This window comes from Dermacentor silvarum, chromosome 1 (assembly GCF_013339745.2).
Source record: "Dermacentor silvarum isolate Dsil-2018 chromosome 1, BIME_Dsil_1.4, whole genome shotgun sequence".
NCBI lineage: Eukaryota > Metazoa > Arthropoda > Arachnida > Ixodida > Ixodidae > Dermacentor > Dermacentor silvarum.
This window is the reverse complement of record NC_051154.1, coordinates 102,864,607-102,886,249: the sequence shown is the minus strand read 5'-3', so window position 1 is coordinate 102,886,249 and position 21,643 is coordinate 102,864,607. Positions and strand designations below refer to the sequence as shown.

General features: G+C 45.3%; 1 protein-coding gene across 6 annotated transcripts in view; it reads left to right on the top strand.

The window, feature by feature from the left end:
• LOC119434002 (zinc finger MIZ domain-containing protein 2) overlaps positions 1-10,782 on the top strand; it is a 251,819-nt gene extending 241,037 nt beyond the window's left edge. For all 6 annotated transcript variants that reach the window (XM_037701318.2, XM_049671742.1, XM_037701327.2 and 3 more), the window contains 3 exons: positions 101-402; positions 3,554-3,967; positions 5,193-10,782. In XM_037701318.2, coding sequence (XP_037557246.1) covers positions 101-402; positions 3,554-3,967; positions 5,193-5,366 — 890 coding nt within the window. In that variant the 3' untranslated portion in view covers positions 5,367-10,782. The remainder of the gene's footprint in view (positions 1-100; positions 403-3,553; positions 3,968-5,192) is intronic.
• Positions 10,783-21,643: the final 10,861 nt, after the last annotated feature.

Genomic DNA, 21,643 nt, shown 5'->3' with positions numbered 1-21,643 from the left:
GCACCTGCATGATTATTTCTTAGCGTGCTTTTGCTATTTGCACCCACTTTTAATGTATGCACAAAGTGACCCTTAGCATCGTTGTCTTTCCTCTGCACAGCCATCGTGAATGGACCCAGTATGGCCAATGGGCCAGTCATGCCTGGTGGCCCTGTGATGCCGAGTGGTGCTGGCATGCCTAATGGTCCAGTCATGGCTAGTGGCCCAAGCATGCCCAATGGACCTGTCATGGGCAATGGCTCTGGCATGCCTAATGGAATGGGCTATGGCAGCCGCAATGGTGGTTTTGACTTCCAGTCTCAGGCATCAGACTTTGGCAGCCCTCTAGCTCATTTGAATGATAGTGTGGCCTCTCTGGACCACCTGGCTGCCATGGAGAAGTCACTGAATCATCACGAACAGGTAAGAAGATTGGACACATTTCTTACATTTTAACACAGGATTTGTTCTGTTACTAACTTGCAGTGCCTGGGAGCATTCTTGGCAAGCATTACACAATAAATGCCACACATATATAGATGTTCTAATTTTTCAACTGATTCTATCAGGAGCCTGTGTCTTTGTTAATCATTGCTGCACTTAGGTGCTAAATCTAAGCTTCGAGGCTAATCACTTCTTGTAACATCATTGGCGCTGGTGAACAATCAGCTGCAACTGGTGCTATGATTGCTCTTTAACATTCTGTTTCAATGACTTGTGTGGGCAGCCTGCAGTCAAACATACACAACTTATGCAGCAGTGAGTTTTTGAGATAGCCAAACCAAAATACACTGACTCATTTTAAAACGAACCTGAAGAGACCTTGGAAATCTGTCTTATCAGAAGTTGGGCTTAGCAGAAGTACACAGTACCTCTGAAGGTCCCCAAACTGTTCAGCTTGACTGAGAGTTGTCTTAACCTCTTATGTTTTGTGCTTTTATCCTGTATTCTGACCAAAAAAGGCAAAATTAATTACTGAACAACTCTTTACGAAAAGCACTGTTGACACTATTTTAATTGTTTACTTATACAGAATCTCAACCATTCATTGCAAAAGTGAAGCTTAACAACACTATACATGAAAATGAAAAGTGTCATCGATGAGAAAATGATGATTGCAAGAAATAAAAAGTATCCTGAGCTCGTCCTTGGCTGTCTTTACAAGAAACATGCTGAAGAACTCAGCTCGTCCATGGCACGAAACAGGTTAACAGTGTTTGTCTTTAAGGGAGTGTGCTTTAATGCACTTATATTTTAAATTATCTTTTTGTCAGCCATTGAATAGAAAATTGAAATCATAGTATCTATAGCAAAAGGTATAGCACCTTTTAGTCTGCTGCACTTGTGTCATTCGTAAAAAAAATATTTGCTTAGAACGTGGGCAGGGAGAGCAAGGTTCAATATGTTTCATGGCCATCATTTTCACATTTTTACAGTGACCACCTTTGCCGATCTTTGACGCATAACACAAGGCTGAACATTTTTTCAATTGTTAGCGGCCTTTGCTGTGGAAGTGTTGTGGGTGTCATAGTTATTGTTTTAATAAGGGCAATTCTAGGGGCTCTTTGAACATCTTGAGGTAATAGCTATACTGTATTTCTTGCATAATTTCCCTCACTTCAGTATGCTGAATTGTTTTTTATATCACTGTAAAATGCCTTAAAAATGGCAACAAGAAAAAATTAAATACTGATATTGAAACTGATATGTGGTGCTATTGTGGTGACGTAGCAGTGGCATCGCAAACGTTATGGCCAGAAGTGTTATGCATGTAAATAGTGTTTGCTGTATCATGCAGTTTTTTTTTTTTATACAGTAGAACCGCGTTCATACATTTTGGAAGAAAAACATACTAATCCGGGAAAACGTACGAGCTGAAGTCATTAATATATGTCACAGTTTTGCCTGAAAGGCAGAGCAATTATAGAGATAGCAAAGTATTTGACCATTAAACGGAGTAATGCTTGTTGTTTTATGGGCAGTGTAAATTGTAGTAAACATCCTTGTACTAAAGCATGGTTTAACATGCCTAAAAAAATGTCACAGTTTCGCCCTAAGGGCGAAGCAGTGAATGCGATAGCAACACAGCAATGTCATACGAAGTAAGGTGAGCGGCTTTGGTAGCAATATGAATTGTAGTAAACATGAGCTGATTAAGTAAGCAGGTGTGCTGCGGCGTAAGTAGACCGACATGAAGCGAGACTCGATGACCACGAGAAGGCGCGTGTGAAACGGTGGTGTTGAAGAGAAGCGCTTCCCGTGGGCAGCGCGTGCGAAGGGACACACCTGTAGCGCTGCACTGCCGATCCGGGCAGCATTGCGTGTGTAGCGTGCGTTGGAAAATGTGGCCCGACTATTACGAACTGAATGAACAAGCGTGGTGTGAGCGTGCACAAACACGAAGAGATCACACTGAATAACAGCAGACGACGACTGTCAAAACGCTGGCAGCAAGCATACGCCGCAGCGGGCGAAGGTACGTGCGGTCTATCGCTTCAACGGAAACTGAGCGGCGAATGCACTTAAAGGTCAGAGCCGTGTGGAGATAAGAGACGGTGCGAGCGAGCGACGAGCGCGGTTGTTCGCAGAGAAGTGCCCCCCCCCCACCCCTTGCTCCCTCCGGCGCTGGCTTCCTGCTTCCTTGCTTGCGCGTGGGAGATTGAGTGCGTTTGCTCTCCGTGATAGCGCGCGTCTCCGCACGCTTCCTCTCGGGCATACGGCGCGCGGCGAAGATTTTATCTATAGGGAAACCTCACGGCGACGGCGACGCCGACGCCGACGGCAGAAATCCGGTTCAAGTGTCCATATAATTGCTATCGCAATAAAAAACACATGAACAGAGTTCACTCGATGACCGTGAGCATTTGCTGTCGCAATGCTGCCGTGATGAGGTGCGCTGGGAGCTGGAAGCACATGTGCTTGCCTTAAAGCGAACATTTCGTGCTGTCCCTCACTTCAGCATTTCAGCTACGCTGCATGTTATAGGTGCTCTCTGGCTGTAGTATAGTATTGTAGTATAGCAATGTGCTGAATGTTTGTACTGAAAGATAATGTTTTCTGGGAGTGTATCAACTGGTAAAAAAGAAGCGTAACTGTATTGGGTCATTTTTTGTTTTGGATCACGAACGTTGATGCCAGGAAATCATGTTTAATGGGATCGTATCAACAAGGTCCTATTGTGCTATCTGAAATAGGTTAGAACTATGGTTTCTTTTGCAAAGTTTTGGAAATAAGTTGTTTGGCACACAGTTGGTACAGGCACTATGTGCGACATAAAAATTTATTTGTGTAGAAGTAAAATGCCACGTGGCTGTATACCGTAACTTGGAATAAATGATCAGGACATAGAGCACCGACCTGCAGTAAAATTTTCTCTGACATATATGTGAACTTCGAAAAACTGCCAGAGTTGCCCTGACAGCAAACCAGACTTCATTTTATATCAACGGAAGTACAGTCAAGGAGACTTCGTTATTTATTTCACCTTTTCCATCTTCAGCAGCTAGGAGGGCACATCATGTTTTGCAATGAGGAAGAGATTGCTTCTGCTATAGCAGCACAATGCTTTTTGCAGCAAATGATGCCGATGGCCAACCACCATCAAGATCCGCCAGCACCGCAAGGCACTTCCTCGAGCCGCCACCCAGGTGGTGGAGGGCCAGGGTCTCAGAACTCTGGGAGCAATGCCCCAGGAACACCAAGCACATCCGGTGTGGCTAGCACCCCAGCATCCAGCCAGCCGCAGGCCCCTCCACAACAGCAGCAGCAGCAGCAACAACAGCCGGGGCCGCTGTCAGTAGGGAGCAATGGGCCTCAGACACCTCATACCCCACACACTCCTCACACACCAGGAGGGCCACCCAGTGTGCCTTCACAGGGCTTGGAAGGCAGTGGTGGGCCAGACAGCCTAGCTCCTGACCTCAGCGAGCTGAGCTTCGACCCGGCAGCCGTGATTGATGGGGAGGGCCAAGGCCAGGAGGGTCTCAATGTGAGTAGGAGGGCATCACGTTCTTGCTGTACCGTTACCACTAATGCTGAAGTCATGCCGCTTTCACGATACGGGGAGGGGTCCCCCCCCCCCAAGACCTTTTCTGGGTTGAGCCAGAAAAGGTCTTCAGATAGCGGTCTACCAAGAGAGCTTGTTTGAAGAAGGGCTGGTGCTCATTAAAGTTTCGTAGCTGCATGTGTAGCAGTTCTTTTGGCAGTGTCACTGCACGTTTGTGGCTGCACAGCCTTGTGAAGGAGTTCATCCTTTATGATGCAAATTTCATTAAGCTATTAATTTTGTTTGGGAAACACAAAAAGCAATTAGCTATGCACAGAAATCAAGGACCAAGGTTACATAAGGATTGGATTCCAATTCCATTCTTTGGCTCACATATCAGCTTGCCACCATTATCATAACAGATAAGGAAAGAATGTAATCAAAGAAAAAGATGGTTGCATTATCCAGCTTTAAGTTTATTTTCCCGCTTACGTTATGTAAAAGCAAAATGGCTGAGGTTTCCTTTGTTGCACTTCCGTGTGGCAAAAAAAGAAGCCACAAAAATTTGCTGTTTTCCAGGAAGTCTGTCATATCATGGCTCTTGCAGTACTTCCTGAAATCAAAGCTGAGGCAGGCTACATTAAAATGGGATGAAAATAGTTATGCATTGTTCTTTTGAAAGAATAAGGTTGCGTATCATAATTACTAGATAATTAGCTTCTGAACACAGCACATACCCCCCACCTATGAAATACATCTTGGCTGCACCGTTGCTCAGAATTTTGTGGGGGTAACTGAGTCACCCAGTATTGACAAATCGAGCTGCAATTTCTGCAAGGATTGACCCTAGAGCACATGGCCGGCTGAAGTAGTAATTGGCTGTGCCTATTGCTTTGTAACAAAGAGCTTTAAATACACTGAATGTATTCATTAGTCATTACCCATTTTGCCATTATGTTCACTATACAACACAAAACGTGATTAAACTTATGTGCCTTCAAATGGAGCAAATGTGCCTTGCACAATTTTATTTTACTGCATTCCCAAGAAGGTGTTATGCTGCTGCTCTTGCTGTGTCTTGGAGGATAGTGAATGAGTGACCGTAAGTGTGACAAAAGCAGTGCAACCACCTGCTTTGCTTCAGCTTATCAGTGTCTGCTGTGAGTTAAAATTGGGATTTCAGTTTCATGGAGGGCCTTGCTTAATTAAGTGTGTTTTATTTGTGCAGCTGCTTCCGGAGAGCTGTGTTGACGCCATGGAGCTTTTGTCATACCTTGACCCGCCGGACCTAGGCGGTGGTGCTGGTAGCACAGGCAGTAGCCATACTGGCCAAACTTCAAGTTCAGCCGCAGCTGGGAGCACACCAGCCAATGATGATCTCCTTGCTCTGTTTGAGCCTTGACTCATGTGATGAGAACTACTTTGTGCATCCGAACAGAGCCGACACGACAGAAAAAAGCATCCAGTGGCAGGCGTTTGGCTCCATGGTATGCAGCATATTGTGATGCAGTTTGAAACTGATGCAGCTGTGACATTTACTGTGTGATTCTACTGACCGTCATACAAGCAAGCACTTTTGAAGACTGTGCATGTGCATCAGAACACCAAAGATAGGGATGCTTCGCAGGGAGGGAAGCTGAACTTTGAAGCACTTGTGATTGCGTGAGTGTATGGCTGGTTGTTCAACAATAACAAAATCATCAAAAATTTGCTTGGAACATCTCAGAATTTGTCATTTGGAGTCTTGCCTTTGCGTATTTACAAATTAACAATGCAGCTTTATTTTCTTATAAGATTTGAGCAGGTGATGTGCAAGGCAGGAAGTGGTTTGTCCAATGCAAGAAGTGACTACATACAGAGATTACTTGTGAGCACTGAATTTTCTTGCACTCTCACGACTACCTTGAGAGATAGCGGTTGACACTTGGTGGCCATGATCCTGTGGTCTCGTGCTGTTATGGTCAGATGCCCCGACACATTACGGGGGGCGCTGGCACCACTGTGTCTGGACGCTTGCGTCCTGTTGTCCACGGTGCTGAATGAACACGCCAGCCATCTCAAGCCAGGTGTCGTGTGTTTCACGATGCTAGCTAGAAATCTCAGCTTTTGAAGTGCTCTGCACAGCCAGGACATCGATCCTTTGCCACCATTACCTCATTTTGTACAGAAGCCCGTCTTGACTGGTGGCATTAACTGAAGAAGGGCGTGCAGGAACTGGAGGCGCAGCTGTAATCTCAACGCCCAGTATGCAACCCAATGTGGGAAAAAAGCAACGCACAGCTCCTCACTTGTGCTCCATCTGACGGCAAAAAGAACGGTCAAAACACTGCTGTGACCTTGTGTACATAGGGTTTTAATGGCACATTCTTTGTGTCTCGTACTTGAAATTCCTCGAAAAATCCTGGTATGTTGTGTATGCATGTGAGAGTTGTGTCCCTGAATGTTGTACAGCCTGTGGTTTTTTTTCTTTGTGTGTCCTTTGCTAGCTGTTTTTATGTTTTCTTGAGCCCTTGAGTATATATACATATACATATTATATATATATATATATTATAAATAATTATATATAAATATATATATATATACTATTTATTTTAAGTGTGAGCTTGTGTGTGCCGCAGCCTCCTTGTTTTTGTGGGGGCATAGTCGCCACTACATGTTACCGCCAGCACATCTTACATGTCAGTGTTTTCACAGCACTGGCACATGCGCACTTCATGTAGGCTCCCGCTTGCAGTCTCCCGGGTCAGGCATCTGGCAGCAGTAAAGACTGGTGCAGAACATTTTTCGTTCTTCAGCTGTTCTGGCTATTTCATCGTCCTGTTTATTACAGCCCAAATGTTCATTGAATTGCATGAAAACAGATTTTGGTGCTACTCACTGTCACAGGATTTCTGATGTGGTATGGGGCTTCTTTTCTTATTTTACAGTTTTAGGTGAAAAAAATTAAATGTGAAACATATACCAGGAATCTGAGAGATTGTGAGGCTACCAGCTGTTAGCAGATTTCTTCAGTAATCTACACTAGGTTGCTAGTACTGCTTGAAGTACTGAGTGTTGTCCAGTTGCTGGACTGGTGTTGATTGCAATTTCAATCTTGTATCAATCCTTTCCTGCCAGTTGCCCTAAAGGTAGTTACCATACACATTGCATGTCTTGTGCACAAGCAAGTGATTTCTTTGGAAACAGTCCAATTGTATCTTTTTTTCACCATGGCTGCCACACATCACTTTGTAAATGCTGGATGCTTCCTTGATCATTTGTTGCTCTGTAACCATGAATTTGTGATATTTGAAACTTTAGGTTTTAATCTTGTTCTTGAGTACTTAATTTGTCCAAGTACCTGATTCTTCCAAGGCAAAATGTTGTCCTTATTTTCTTCTTACGGCATACGAAATTATCCAGACACAAGATAAGCACCATTAGCCAGACTGCAACTAAATGCCTTTGATGCTCATTGTTGCCTTTTTGTGCAAGTGGGTAGTATGAGTAATGGCTATTTTATCCGGAAAGGCACACACTGCAAATTGCAGAATTGTTATTATATATGTTTAGCTGCGCAGCGGTGTGATATTGAGACAATAAAACGTTTTTGATTTCCATTTAAAATAGTGGGAACATCAGGCCTGGAACTGCACTTGTGCTCAAAATACAGGCACTTTTACGAGCTAATAAATTTGAATAGTTATATTGTCATTAGTTGTTAAGCATGACACCCATACTCAAGGGGAAGGAATTATGGTTCTTGGGAAACAGTCTTTTAAAACATCTAGAAATGGTCATTATTTTTTCAGTAAAATGTCAGCAACAGTGTGGGAAAGGCTGCCTGCAAAATTAAATAAGTCTGCCATAATATAAGCTTCATTCTTCTACAACTTGCACATCAGAAAGATTGATATGTACAGCTTAGGAAGAGATGCAGGTTCTAGTGATTTCCGCTCTTGTGCATATCAAATTCTGTTTGTTGTGGGGGCATGAGATGGCTGCCCGTCTTGCAAACGGTATCCACTTGCAGCCATTTTTTATTAGGCCAGCGAATTAGCACATGTGAAGCCCATTGCTTTCAGTTACCCATGTCTTGCTGCCATGCAGTACTGACAATCACTTAGTGTAATGTTTTAAGCCGGTAAAAAAAATAAATAAATAAGTCTGCCATTAAGTCTGGACATGCTTGATTTATGAATGTCAGTCATGAGTGTCATGCTTTGCAGCATTGCTCCTCAGCTATTCTATTACAGAGATCTGAAAGGATTTGTAACTTCCACCTAGATGTAGCATCTTCTTGTTGAACTTGTCTTTCTCATTGCTGCCAGGGGAAGCCCTCCCCAGACCCGTTATACCTCAGAACGTGCACAGCATGCAAAGCACACAAAGTGTTCCTCTCTTGTCTCACAGTAGTTGTGCTGTCCCTGTATATAATGTCCAGCGCAGGGCAGAAAACCCATGTGTTTTTCAGCCTGGAGGGTGCAGTATCTTGTGTTGTGCTCCAAAGCAGTGTAGGTTGCAGTGATGCAATTCTCTTTTCTGTAGCCTAGTGAGAAACGAATAGATGCGTCATAGAAAATGCGCGCTGTAAAAATCGCCATGCATATGTGATGGCTGCCACTGTTGCAATGAAATAGGCTATTGTAAAAGAGCTAGCTATTGATGCCTAGCTTATTGATAGACCACAGCAACGAAAATTTCCTATCAAGTTTTATCCTTGAATATCAAAGTCTTTTAATGTTTGAAAAATAAAACTTGATTGAAAGTGCTTGTTGAAGAGATCCTTTGAGACTTGAATGGGAGGAGCAAGTTAGTAGATACGTGATGGAAAAAGAAGGTGGTTGGCTGGCACAAGCTTGACATATTGCTCTGTCTTGGAAACAAGAACAACAAAACGTGGTGCTCATGCTTTTGTCTTTCATTCTTGACTTTCTCCATGCTATGTAAATTCAGAAAAAAAAAAAAAAGTTGTTGAACACTTCTGTTTTCAGTCAAAAAAACAAACAAGATAGCAAAATGATTCAGTTGACTTGGCTGATGGGTGTAATATGGCAAACAGCTTGAGCACTGTTATGGAAGCATCAAAAAGATGGTACTTGTCTGTTGAATAGCTTATACAAGCAGTCTGAGCTCGTACATACCTGGAGTTAATTGTAGCATGCCATGTGGAGACTAGCATGACTTTGCAACATGGCAGCCGGCTTTCACAGCATTCTTTTTGTCTTCCCTCACAAAGCACATGTGCATACAGACACTTTCTTCACCTATTTGTTTTTGCAACTTGTACATATTGTAAAGTGCTTGCAATGCAAGATACAGCTTGAAGTCCATGTCAGCAACACTGCTAGACGTTCACATGCAAAAGTGCTCCTACCAGCCCTATTGCCTCCTTGCACTGTGAAAATAACCTGTATTTCAACATGCCCCTGTTACATCCTTAGATGCTTGCTTACTTGTCGTCCGCTTCATGTCTCTTGTACAGGTCTCACTTCATGGATAATATAAACAATTAAGTCTCATTTTCAGCTTCACTGCTTATTTTCTTTGTATGGACAGCTGTTTTCACCAGCAATGTTGCTTAGTATGTGAACATAGTGAAAACGCAAAAGCTATGGTGTTGACATGCTGAACGCAAGGATATTCAAATGACGGGTGAGGTAGCGCAGTGTGCATTGAAAGAAGGGAAGTGATGGCATACATTAAATGTGTGTCGCAAGCTGAGGTGTTAGATGTCCTGTCTAAGCATGTTGTTTGGCACGCTGTATCAGCAGTAGCTAAAATTTCTGCCATCTTATTATTCTTTTTGATGGGCCAATAAGAGCACTCGAACCTGCAATAAAAGTACTCTCATGATAGCCTGTGCCAATCTTGGCTGCACCATGAACACTTGAGCACTTGGGTCATTCAAGTACTTAAGAGAGCACATTTAAGCAGTTCTAAGAGCTCCTCTTGGCCATAGCGAAATCCTTATAAAAGTAAGCTTCTTAAAAGAAGCTGCATGTTCTTTTTTTTTTTTTTTGCTTTGCTTAGTTTATTTGCCTTAGTGGACGATCGAGGCTGAGAGCTCTATCACCATCAAAAGTGGATAGTAATTGTAGATGTGCCGTTACATTCAGCCATTGTGTGGTTTTGACGTCAACACGTCACTGAATTCGGCCACAGACCCTGTGGTGTGGCAAGTTTTGGCATTTATGCCCACATCAGCTGCTAGGTGATCAAATAGCTTTGTTTAGCAATTGAGTTGTGTTGCTTTGCAATTGTTATGCTGTGTTTTCCTGAGCTTTTTTTCTTGTTTCACTTTGAGAAAGCGTGAACAGAATGAAATGCTGGTTCTCCTCTTCCTTTGTCATGAGAGCACGGGGCTCCTGCTCTTTCCTTGAGGGGTTAAAAAAATGCAAGAGTTTAATGAAGGCAGAGTTGCGCAACGTACGTCATATCAAACAGTTCCTATATGCATAAAGCACAGCTTTTGAATCCGGTGACGGTGGGGAACATTGCAACGAAACATCCTCTTTTTCTTATTGTTTCATGCCAGTACAGAGATGGGAAACACAACAGGGAGTTGTTCTCTCTCCACACACGGTGTCGTTTTTTTCCCTTTCCTATTTTCACGCTCCTCATCTTGTTTGGCAAATCATTCGGTCTCATGTGCAACGGGATGGCCTCTTGTCTTCTCATTTCTTGTTCTGTTTCCATTTGCTCGAGTGACCTTAGGGTGACAGTAGCAGCGTTCATTGATAGAGTTCTTGTCCATACCATTTCATGTTCTTCTGTTTGTCATATTTCTAGTGTAGATATCCATATTTATACAATAAAATGTTTATATAACATGAGTCTCGTGACATCTGTCTGCACTGCAATGCTTCTGACATTCGCCTGACATTTTTCGCCCACATGCTTGCCTGGGTAATGTTTCATCATGCTTGAAAGGCCACATTATGGCAGGAAAAGCTGGCTGAGCAAATGGAATGTTTGAGCCAATGCTGCACTGAGGACGTCATTGTGAAGACGGATGTTGAGCATCGTAATTGGTAGATTTAGCATCTTGCTACTATAATAAAATGAATATAATGTGAGGGTTGCTTTTTACTGGTTGGGAGAAGTGCACTGTCAGCTGGGACTGCTGATACTCCACTGTGATTTTATTCAACGTCACTGACTATAGGTACATATCTTTCTGACCCACTTTGGTTTTGTATGAAGTGATCAGCTTGGACTTCGATGCACTTAGGGCCGTCACACCTTTACCAAATACAACTCGGAAACTACATTTACTCACTTTCACAAGTGGCAGTAGTGATTGCTAGAGCGGCGTTGAACTCGATGCACGCGTCACTATTGTCACTTTGTCACACTTCTGCCACGTTCACTCATGAACTGTGGCCTGCATTACCTCGCAGTTCCTCTCTTGCCAACATAAAGTGGTTTACACACAGTGTCCTCCCACTTTGTCTGTAATGCCATCCAGGTGCTGTGGGTAAAAGCAATAAATAAATGACTTCTTGACATGAACGGCTAGCTTCAGCACGCCGCTAATTTCACTCAAGTGCTTTTTTCAAGCAAGCATTTATGGAGAAGATCTTGTGGGGGTCATATGATGCAAAATGTGACAAGCAGTTGTGAACTCACTTGACTTGTTCAGTGGCTCTGCTTGGTTTGGCTGGACTTTCATTTCTAGTTTTGGAACGATCACAAGTGAACTAATGTGATCCGCACTTGCATGTCATAAGTGACAATGGATGAGCTCTTGCTGGGCAGGCAATTTATGGTGTTTTACGGGTATAATGTCCCATAACTGCACAGTGGGTTATGAGTGACAGCATAGTGAAGAACTCTGGATTGTGTTAAACAACCTGGAATTTCTTTACCACACACCTATTCCAAGTACACAGTTATTTTGGCTGGGGATCATAGCCATGGCATGCTCAGCTGTAGAGTGCCACAGCCATTGAGTCACTGCAGCAATTCACTGCTGAACAGTTCATGGACTAGTGATAGGCGCTTGAGCGAGGGATGGATCCAGGGTAGCCTCTACGAGTGGGGGGCCTCTGGATCAGCCTGTGGCTTTAGCACAAACAATGGCATAACTTTAAAGGGGACATCGAGGCCTGGTCTGGCTGGGAGCATTCAAAAAGTAAAAGAGGGAAGATAAACTTGCAGAAGTGGTGCAGTAAGTGCTCACTGTAGCTGCTCGTTTGGTGAATGTGAACTCGCACACTATTCTTCACGAGACAGCAACCTTGGAGGAGATGTGGAGTGCATTTATTACTACTTTGATGACTTTGTTGCATTTCTGAAAAGTATACCGACAGAAATGTGTTAGCATTACGTCGCACCTCTTTGAGGTCCCACAGTTGCACAACACACGCATGCGCATGTGTGGAATATAATCGAAATGTATGTATGGCTTCCATATTGAAAGGTATTCGTATACAGCAGACATACCTCGTTGAGGCATTACATAATTAAGCAATGGACAAAGCACATTTGAATATCTTATGAAATATCTACAGGGATTTCACAGCTACGATTATTCTTCACATGGAAAAAAACAAGAATGCTATTAAAGGGTGTCATTCAAGGAGAAAACCTCTGCAATGCTCCCCACTTCATGTTTCGAAGAAGCTTAAGGTATTCAAAATGTTAGATTTGTAAGGGAATAACTCCGCAATCTGCAATTTGCATATGGCATTGTCCTGTTAACAAATGGTTGAAGTCCCCAACCGGCAAAATCTAAGCGTAGGTTGAGGAATAACATGCAAAAGATATGGGAATTTTCAATGAACTGGCTACGACACGAGGTTTTGCGATTCGTAGCTAGCCTTCTGAAGCTATGCAAGAGAACATTTATCTAGGCCAAGCAGTCAAAGGGGACTCAGATAATGAGAAGGAAATTTTCATTAAAAAAAAGTCAGAGGCCTCTGGTGGGATTTGCTATGTTGGGGTTTAGCTATATTGTTGATTTGCTATGTTGAATTTGGCTACAAAATGGTAAACCAACCTCTTCGCTACGTACTCGGGAAAGAGGCTTCAGTGCCGGCTCCGAGTAGCACAATGGGGTATTTTTTTAACACTTAGACGATGGCTATACAATGCCCGGCTCTGAAAGAACTGGCTCGGCGTTGTGGGGGATGGGACGCGTCGGCGTCCACGGGCGACGGCGTTCCTAGCGCGTTCCTCACGCTTTTGTACGACGTTCCCAGACAAGATATTCCTTGAACAACAGGGGTATTCTGTAAGAGTCCACCTAGTGGACTGTCCACTTCGGCTGTCATGATTGGCTCCAGCAGCACGAGCGAGAAGGAGCCAGCCAGTCTCCTTCTCGCTCGTGCAGCTGGAGCCAATCGCGACAGCCGCTCTCCTCGCTCGTGCTACTGGAGCCAATCGCAGTAGCTGAAGTGGACAGTCCACTAGGTAGACTCTTGCAGAATACCCCCCCCCCCCCCCCCAAGCTCCGTATAACCAACGCTAACGCGAACCAGTCTCCTTCTCGCTCGTCCAGCTGGAGCCAATCGCGACAGCCGCTCTCCTCGCTCGTGCTACTGGAGCCAATCGCGGTAGCTGAAGTGGACAGTCCACTAGGTAGACTCTTGCAGAATACACCCCCCCCCCCCAAGCTCCGTATAACCAACGCTAACGCGAACTCTTACACCCCACTCCTCCGCTGACCTACTTTTTTCGTAGACAGGCGGGAGCCCGGAGAGAGCTGGCGGCATAGGTGGCTGAGGCCGGCAGGGCTGCGCGCATGCGCCGCAGTCGGAGAGCGAGCACACACACACGCACACTCATGCGTGGCAGCCGCCTATCTTTCCTCCGACATCGGGCTGCCGGGTCGCGCCCTCCTCGCCTTCCTTCCATTTATCAGCGGCCCTGCCAATAGACGCACGCGGAGCAGTGGGAGGGGCGACGGAAGGAGCGCGCGTCAGCAGCTGAGGTGGAGGGGCGCAAAGTAGCAGCCGGCCTAGCCTCGCTAGCCTCTCAGCAGGGCTCAACTCTAGTCGGGAGCAGCTACCAGCAGGCTTGCCGCGCTAGCCTCGCAGCCGGCTCAACTCTACTCAGGGAGGAACGTGTCATAAAAGAAGGTTGACTGGCCCAAGAGAAGAGATTACAGTGTACTAGAATCTATTCTAGAACACTATAGAAGAGATATAGCGGGGGCTCAGCCGGGAGGGAGGAGGGGCCGTGCGCTCAAAACGACGACGACGCTCGAGCCAATGCTGATGATGATAGTTTTTTTCTACACGCGGACACGATCTCGGGGACCTAGCCTTTAACAGCTTTGCTGTAAAAAGTCGCAGTTTCGCCCGAAAGGCGAAGCATCGATTTCGATAGCAAATAGACAGCTATACGGAGTAAAGATAGTAGTTATATCGACCGTATAAACTCGTAGACATTCGCTTACTAACTAAATTAACAAGCATGGTGTCACGCGCGCACAGGCAAACATAAACACATCCAACACGATGAGCGCGGACACTCGATCGCTGTCAGAACGCTGGCGTGAGGAACAGCGGCAGCTGCAGCGGGCGAACTGAACTTCGTGCGGCCTCTCGCTTCAACGCGCTTTCCAGATAGGGCCCACGCAGCCGCACTCAGCCGCACTCAGCTTACACTCAGCCGCACTCAGCCGCGCCCACGTGGTCGCGCCATACGCAGCCGCCGCTGGAGTAGAACCCCCCCCCTCCGGTGCCTTGCGCGTGGAGGAAGACGGTGCGCTTCCTCTCCACCTTCGTCCCTTGCGCGCGAGAAATCAAGCCATCTTCGGCTTACCCTCGCATACTTTCACTCGCACCTACAGCATACGGCGCGCGGTTATCGCACTTGGATTATACATATAGGGAACATCACGGTGACGACGACGGCGGAAATGCGCCTGGAGTGTCCATATAATTGCTATCGCTATAAAAAGTAGCAGTTTCGTCCAAAAGGCGATGCATTGATAGCAAAGTATTAGCAGGGTCCTTGTGTTAATCAATTACACGAAGTAAGGTTCGTAGTTTTATCGTCCGTATAAAACGCAGTAAACATTCGCTTTATAACTAAACAAGCATGGTGTCATGCGAGCACATACAAACATGAACAGATCTCAATCGATGACCGCGAGCACTCACTGTCACAACACTGGCGCGTTGACGAGTGCTGGCAGTGAATGAACGCTTCGTGCTACCGCTTGCTTCACCGCGTGTCCCAAACCATGACATAGGCCATGCCGAAACTTTGATTACACGACTTCCACGGTTCCACCACTAGGCGCGCAGCCCGCGTACGCGCTCAGCAGCCGCGCGGACGGCCATGCGCCGCCACGGCTATAGAGTGACCTAGAACTCTAGCCACGGCCGGGCTAGACAAGACGCCAGACGCGAGCTCGTCTCCTCAGTCATGTGACCTCCAACTTTGCGTGCGCAGGATGTTTGAAGATGCGCTACAGAACTAAAGAAAAAAATAAATAAATCAAAATCGATAAGTACTGCGCAATAAGCGATGGACATAGCCTTAAGATCTTAACGCCATCAGCTTGACGCCAGAGCGCTTGTGTTGCGTCTTCTTTGTCCCTGTTGGTTCGTTCGCGCTGTAGGTAAAGATAACTTTAAGAGACAAGAAGATGGCGCGCGGCAGGGACTAGAGAGCAAATAGGTGTAAATTACATTCTAGTTGAGATTAAGAGTAAGAAATGAAGTTGGACAGTTCGTGTAAATGCGTAAATTAAGTGGATAACCAGTGAGCTATTAATATAATAGAATTGAGTGCCAAGAGAAAGAAAACACAGTCCAGTACAGCTTTGAAGGTGCATGTTGCAAATAAAGTGATTTGTGAACATTGTCAGTAATTGGAAACCGAAAAATTATTAAAGCTTCGGTTGGGGCAAAAACTTGCGCAGCGACTACAGCAATACACTAAGGTAGCGTGTGGAAGATGTCCAAAACACGTTTTTCCTAAGTCACTCACTCAAGCAAGGGAAAACACGAGGAATGCGGGAGATGGAAATTCAAGACGATGAGCAACACGAGAACAAGGTGAGAGCAGGAGCCAACGTTTCGACAAGTGGACTTGTCTTCTTCAAGGCGACATATGCTCCAGGTATGCTTGTCTGTGGCGCGAAATACATTTCGTGAAAAGGGGACAGAAGAAAGGAGATCGTGAATCATCAAACTACCAACTGTTTAATGACAGCGTCAGAACATAGCGAAAAAAAGGTCAACTTCCGCGCGTGAGCAGAGAGCCAAGTTATGACATAGATTTACATGGTCATGATAACATATTTTCAAGAAATTCCCACATTTCAGCGGTATCTCATATATAACGCCAGTCACACATTTCAAGTAAGGTCTGGTGTGGTTTTTCTCGCATCCTGACTTTTTGTCAACGCGGCTAATGTACGGACACAGTCCAGCCATCTTACGTGGTGCCGAGAAAACATGTACACCAAACCTATTTGCGACTTTCTTCATATTGTGGGAAAGTTTGTGGACATATGGCACCACTGCGGGCTTGCATCCTTTTTGGTTAGGGCTAGGCATATGCTTTTTGCCCTTCACCTTCTGGAGCAATGTTTTTGAGACCGCCCCTACGACCGAGCTCGGGTAGCTGGCTGTCTGAAGCCTCGCCAATTGGTTGTCAAAGCTAGCCTGCATCGCGTGAGGGCACGACTTCATGAGAGCAGACTCAAGGCAAAGAGTGGATATTGCTCCTTTAACTAACTTCGAATGTGCCGAATCGTACAGCAGCAATTCCTTCTGTGGACGTGGGCTATAATGCCAACGGACGTTATTTTTTGTCAAAAACTAAAATCAGAACTAAAAACTGAAGATTAGCCGCGTTGACAAAAAGTCAGGATGCCAGAAAAACCATACAATACATTACGTGAAATGTGCGACGGGCGTTATATATGAGATACCGCTGAAATGTGGGAAGTCCTACGCGGCCCAAACGGGGAGATGTGTCAATGACCGAGCACGGAAGCATGAATTGTCCATCATGAACAAAGGTAATGCGTACTTACCTGCGCATTGTATGGTTTGCTTGGCCGGCAGATGTAAGCCACTACTATGTGACATTAAGAATAATTGGCAGGAGTGGTGATACGTTAGCAAGAGAACTTTTGGAGGCTTATCAAACAAAAGAGATGCACGAGTTTTATTAGTGATACGTCTGTTTTTCTGCTTGACAACGAGATGCAGCTGTTAAAGACGTTACTGTATTCGCTTTAGACGACACTGAGCCGCATGCGCATTTGTTTAATCTCCTGCTCTGTTTTAAGAATAAAACAGTTGAAGTTCAGCGCCCAACCTATCGTTTCCTACTTTTCTTTCTAAGTCTTTGTTTTCCTGTTAGCGCAACCATGTATTCATCAGATCTCAACCAACTCGCCCAGCAACAAGTTCTACTTAACTACATTTCTAGTACATTGGGCCCTTTCTACATCAACCTAAGCTACATCAACCATTTGTGTCATATTGTGCAGTCAGTGTGCTGGTCAAGGTTCATCTCCTTCTGCTTACGGAAAGGACTCGTGCCAGCTGAGCTTGGTTTCATTTTTGGTCCTTTCAAGGCGTCAACAGCTCACGTAAAGCGCATTTGCAAGATTTTCCGCTCGCAGTTCATGACTCAAGTCAGACTGAGCTGGGACTTCTTGCGTGTCCTTTGCTTTGCTTCGTATCCTACCTAGCTAGTTGAGCAGTTTTTCAGGATTCTCAAGTGTCAGGCATCCCAAGCAACCAAATTCTTGTGGTTGGGTTGCCTTAGAGGACTGCTTCACGCCCCGAATGACAAGAAGGTAGCACGAGAAGGGGGTCTGTTGGTGCCTGAAGACCATATCGCAATCCCGGAAAGCGTCATCCGTGTCCTAGAAGAAGGGCCAAAGTATATATAGCCATGAACCGAGTACACCAGCCCATGAACTTTTGGCCTTAAATAGGCGTCTATCAAAGAAAGTCACAAGAGAAGAGATGCCTTTTGGAAGGAGTTGATGCCCTTGGTATAGGGCTGCGAACAAGGTGGGGACCGGCAAGACCGGCAAGTCCATGAGACCCTACAAGGACCGTCGTAACCTTTTTCAAAGAAAATGACCTTCAACTTCTGCAGTCTGACAAGGAAGGTCGCTTTGGGGTTTTCTCAGGAGGTGTGTTTAATGACAAGGCACAACAAGCGGTAGCAAAGAACTTTTTCTAAGTCAAAGGAAAGGCAACAAGAGTCAAGATACAAGCAATAGCACTTTGCAAAGAACTTAACCTTTTGAAGTTAGTCAAGCTAATAAGTGATTGTAAAGGTGTTTCATTAAGAGTGTTTTTTACAGCAAAATCGCACAAGGAAAGAATTTCGTTCCGTGCCATCGTAAGTGAGAAAGGCTCTTGGCAGCAGTTAGCCAGTTTCTTTTAAATCATTTGAAATCATTTCAATTGGATGATCTTTTCAGGATTAAAACTCTAGAGATGTAATTCAATTCCTGAAAGGAAACGCCTCTATTGCATGCGTTTTTTTCTGTATACGTAGTTTATTTGCTTTACTCAGTGCCTCAACAGGAAATATGTGTTTCCGTTAGGGATTGCATTGACCGTAACGGCGCAGTAGCTTTTCAGAATATAGTGGGCATGTGTATTGAAAATTTTATGGTTTTGTTGGAATTTTATTTAAAGTCTACTTTTATTTCTTTTAGCGACGACTTGTATGTTCAACGGCAAGGAATATGCTTTGGTTCCTGCGTCGCTCCTGTGCTCTGTGACATTTTCTTGGCGTCAATTGACCGCGACCCGCACTGTTCCTTTGACGATAGGTTCTACCTTAAGGCTTTTAGATACATTGATGATTTTTAAAATTTGTTTAAAAAGTAACCATAATTTTACCGTTGACCAGTGCATTAACGAGGTCTCGAGCGATTTTAGGCTACATGGGAAGGGCGTGTTATTTACCCATGAAATCCCTTCCAATGGTAATCTTCAGTTTTTAGATCTGATTTTAGTTTCTGACAGGAACCACATCTGTTGGCAGTATAGCCCACGTGCACAGAAGGAATTGCTGTCGTAGGATTCAGCAGATTCAAAGTTAGTTAAAAGAGCAATAGCCACTATTTGCCTTGAGTCTGCTCTCATGAAGTCCTGCCCTCACGCGATGCAGGCTAGCTTTGACAACCAATTGGCGAGGCTACAGACAGCCGGCTACCCGAGCTCGGTCGTAGGGGCGGTCTCAAAAACATTGCTCCAGGAGGTGAAGGGCAAAAAGCATATGCCTAGCCCAAACCAAAATGGATGCAAGCCCGCAGTGGTGCCATATGTCCACAAACTTTCCCACAATATGAGGAAAGTCGCAAATAGGTTTGGTGTACCTGTTGTTTTCTCCGCACCACGTAAGTTGGCTGGACTTCGAAATTCGAAGGAAGTGGGGCGTATATTCAACAAAAGATGGTAGGGTGATTGGGATGTTTGACAGATGGTGATTTAAGAATTGAGATAGTGACTCGGTAGGTGTGACTCAAGCAAGTATACCAGTGCAGAACCAACGGTATCTCATATTGTGAATACATGATATGTGATGTTGAAAATTTTCAGTGACTGCAAAGGCACCCCTGACACTCGTAAATAAAAGCAATACATTATGCTGTCCACAGTTAAGGACATCACATTAGGCCGCTATTTGAGAGAGCTGATGTTCGTGTGGCGGCCAGCAAATAAGCAACAAAATAGGAAAAAAAAAGTTATTGCGCATATGAGATACACCATACGATCCCAGAGGTGGGAGATGGGCCAGTGGTAGTGGGCGGTGGCGTACCAACTATTTTTCGAGCAGAGGGGCAAACCGCAAACGATCTGACCGTGCTGCGCAGCTCGAACCCGGATGTTCAAGCAAGACTAATCCAAATGGCTGAAGACGCCGCTGAGGCCCAGGGGCTGCCGGCCGCCGTCTAAAGGGGGGAGGGTGAGGCTTCTAGTCATTACGTCCGCCTCCTCTAACCACATTTTGGGAAAAATAGTTATTTCTCTCTCTCTCTCTCTCTCTCTCTATATATATATATATATATATATATATATATATATATATATATATATATATAGTGCTCCAGCCAGTCGTCAACATCTTCAAAAGTGTCTGCGTAGAACGCTCTGGGTGTCTGTGGCGCATGAAAAACATGCGGGAGAGAATACTGGGCATCGTGGGTTTAGCTCGCCTGGTTTGTAGTGGTCGTTGACATTGTGATTTTCAGTCTCAATGACAAGGGAATGAATTCGGGTGGTAGTCATTGCAGGCGGCGGCTGCTTCCTGCTGTGGGAGCTGTGGCTGTCTGTAAGGTGCTAGGAGTGACGGCGGAAACTTGGGAGCGAAGGTGCATTTACCCAGCATCTCCACCACTAATGTCGCGGGCGAAATAACAGAGACAGTCAGAAGTCCACGTCTTCATCGGAACCAGACCAAAAAGAAAAACGTTCTCTTCTTCTTCCAACACCCAAGCGTGTACGTGCCAGAGCAGATGGCTCATATGTGACGGCATGTGCCATCATATATTGCGTAGGATGGATAACCGGTGGACCATTAGAGCTACAGAATGAATACCAAGAGAAAGGAAGCGCAGTCGAGGACGGCAGAAAACTAGGTGGGGTGATGAAGTTAGGAAATTTGCAGGCGCAAGCTGGAATCAGCTATATAGCACAAGACACATCACTGGGGTATCACAGTAATTGGAGATCACAGGGAGAGGCCTTCGTCCTGCAGTGGACATAAATATGGGCTGATTATATATATATATATATATATATATATATATATATATATATGACATACCGCAACAAGGACGCTGTGGTGCAATAGTGGTGAAATATGAGAGGAAGACGAAGAATAAAAGGCAGTGTTCGGGCGACCATGTTTGTTTCCGTCCGCAACCTCCTGCTCGCGTCACACAAGTCGACAGGATGAAGACCTGGCAGCCACCTCATCATCCGCACATCAACATGGAAGCCTTCCACACCACGCTGTGAACTCCGAGCGCACAGCTCCCCCACCGACACCGACCAGCATCATGACAGCATCATCGGAAGACTTGGATGTCCCCAAGTACGCTGGATCAGCGGACGATGGGCCCGTGGAAGACTGGTTCCGCTTCTTCGTGCTCCACGCAACCGCTGCATCATGGTCGGAACGGGAGATGGTCGCCAACTTCGATGAATACCTGACCGGTGAGGCATTTCGCTTCTACCTGACCCACATATTTGAATATAAAGAATCATGGAAAGAAATCAAAGAAGAGATGATCAGTCGATTTAAAGTATACGCTGCAGACTCCCTCATTATCCAACAGCTGGAGAAATCGCAACTGGGTCGCCGTAGTCACCCGCAGTCTCCACGTAGCAATCATCATCAGTGCCAACCAAAGCCACCCATGACTCGATCATCGACAAGTTTTTCATGTGGAGATCCTCCCGAAAAGACGAAAGAAAATCGCACGCCTACCATGATTTCACCATGCACAATGGACATAGTAACGCCTCCGTTCGCTGAGCGATATCCAAGTCGCATCGCTTCAAAACCAAACCTTCCACCAGGTTTCAGTGTCGTGCAAGAATCGCGAATATGTGCGCCTCCATCATGCTATCATCCCCCTGCCATCGCGAATACATCAGATGCGTTTACTGCGTCTTATACGTGCGACCCACCGCCTGGTTTCAAGTCACGCCATCTTCTATGACGCTTATTCCGCAGCACGTGCTT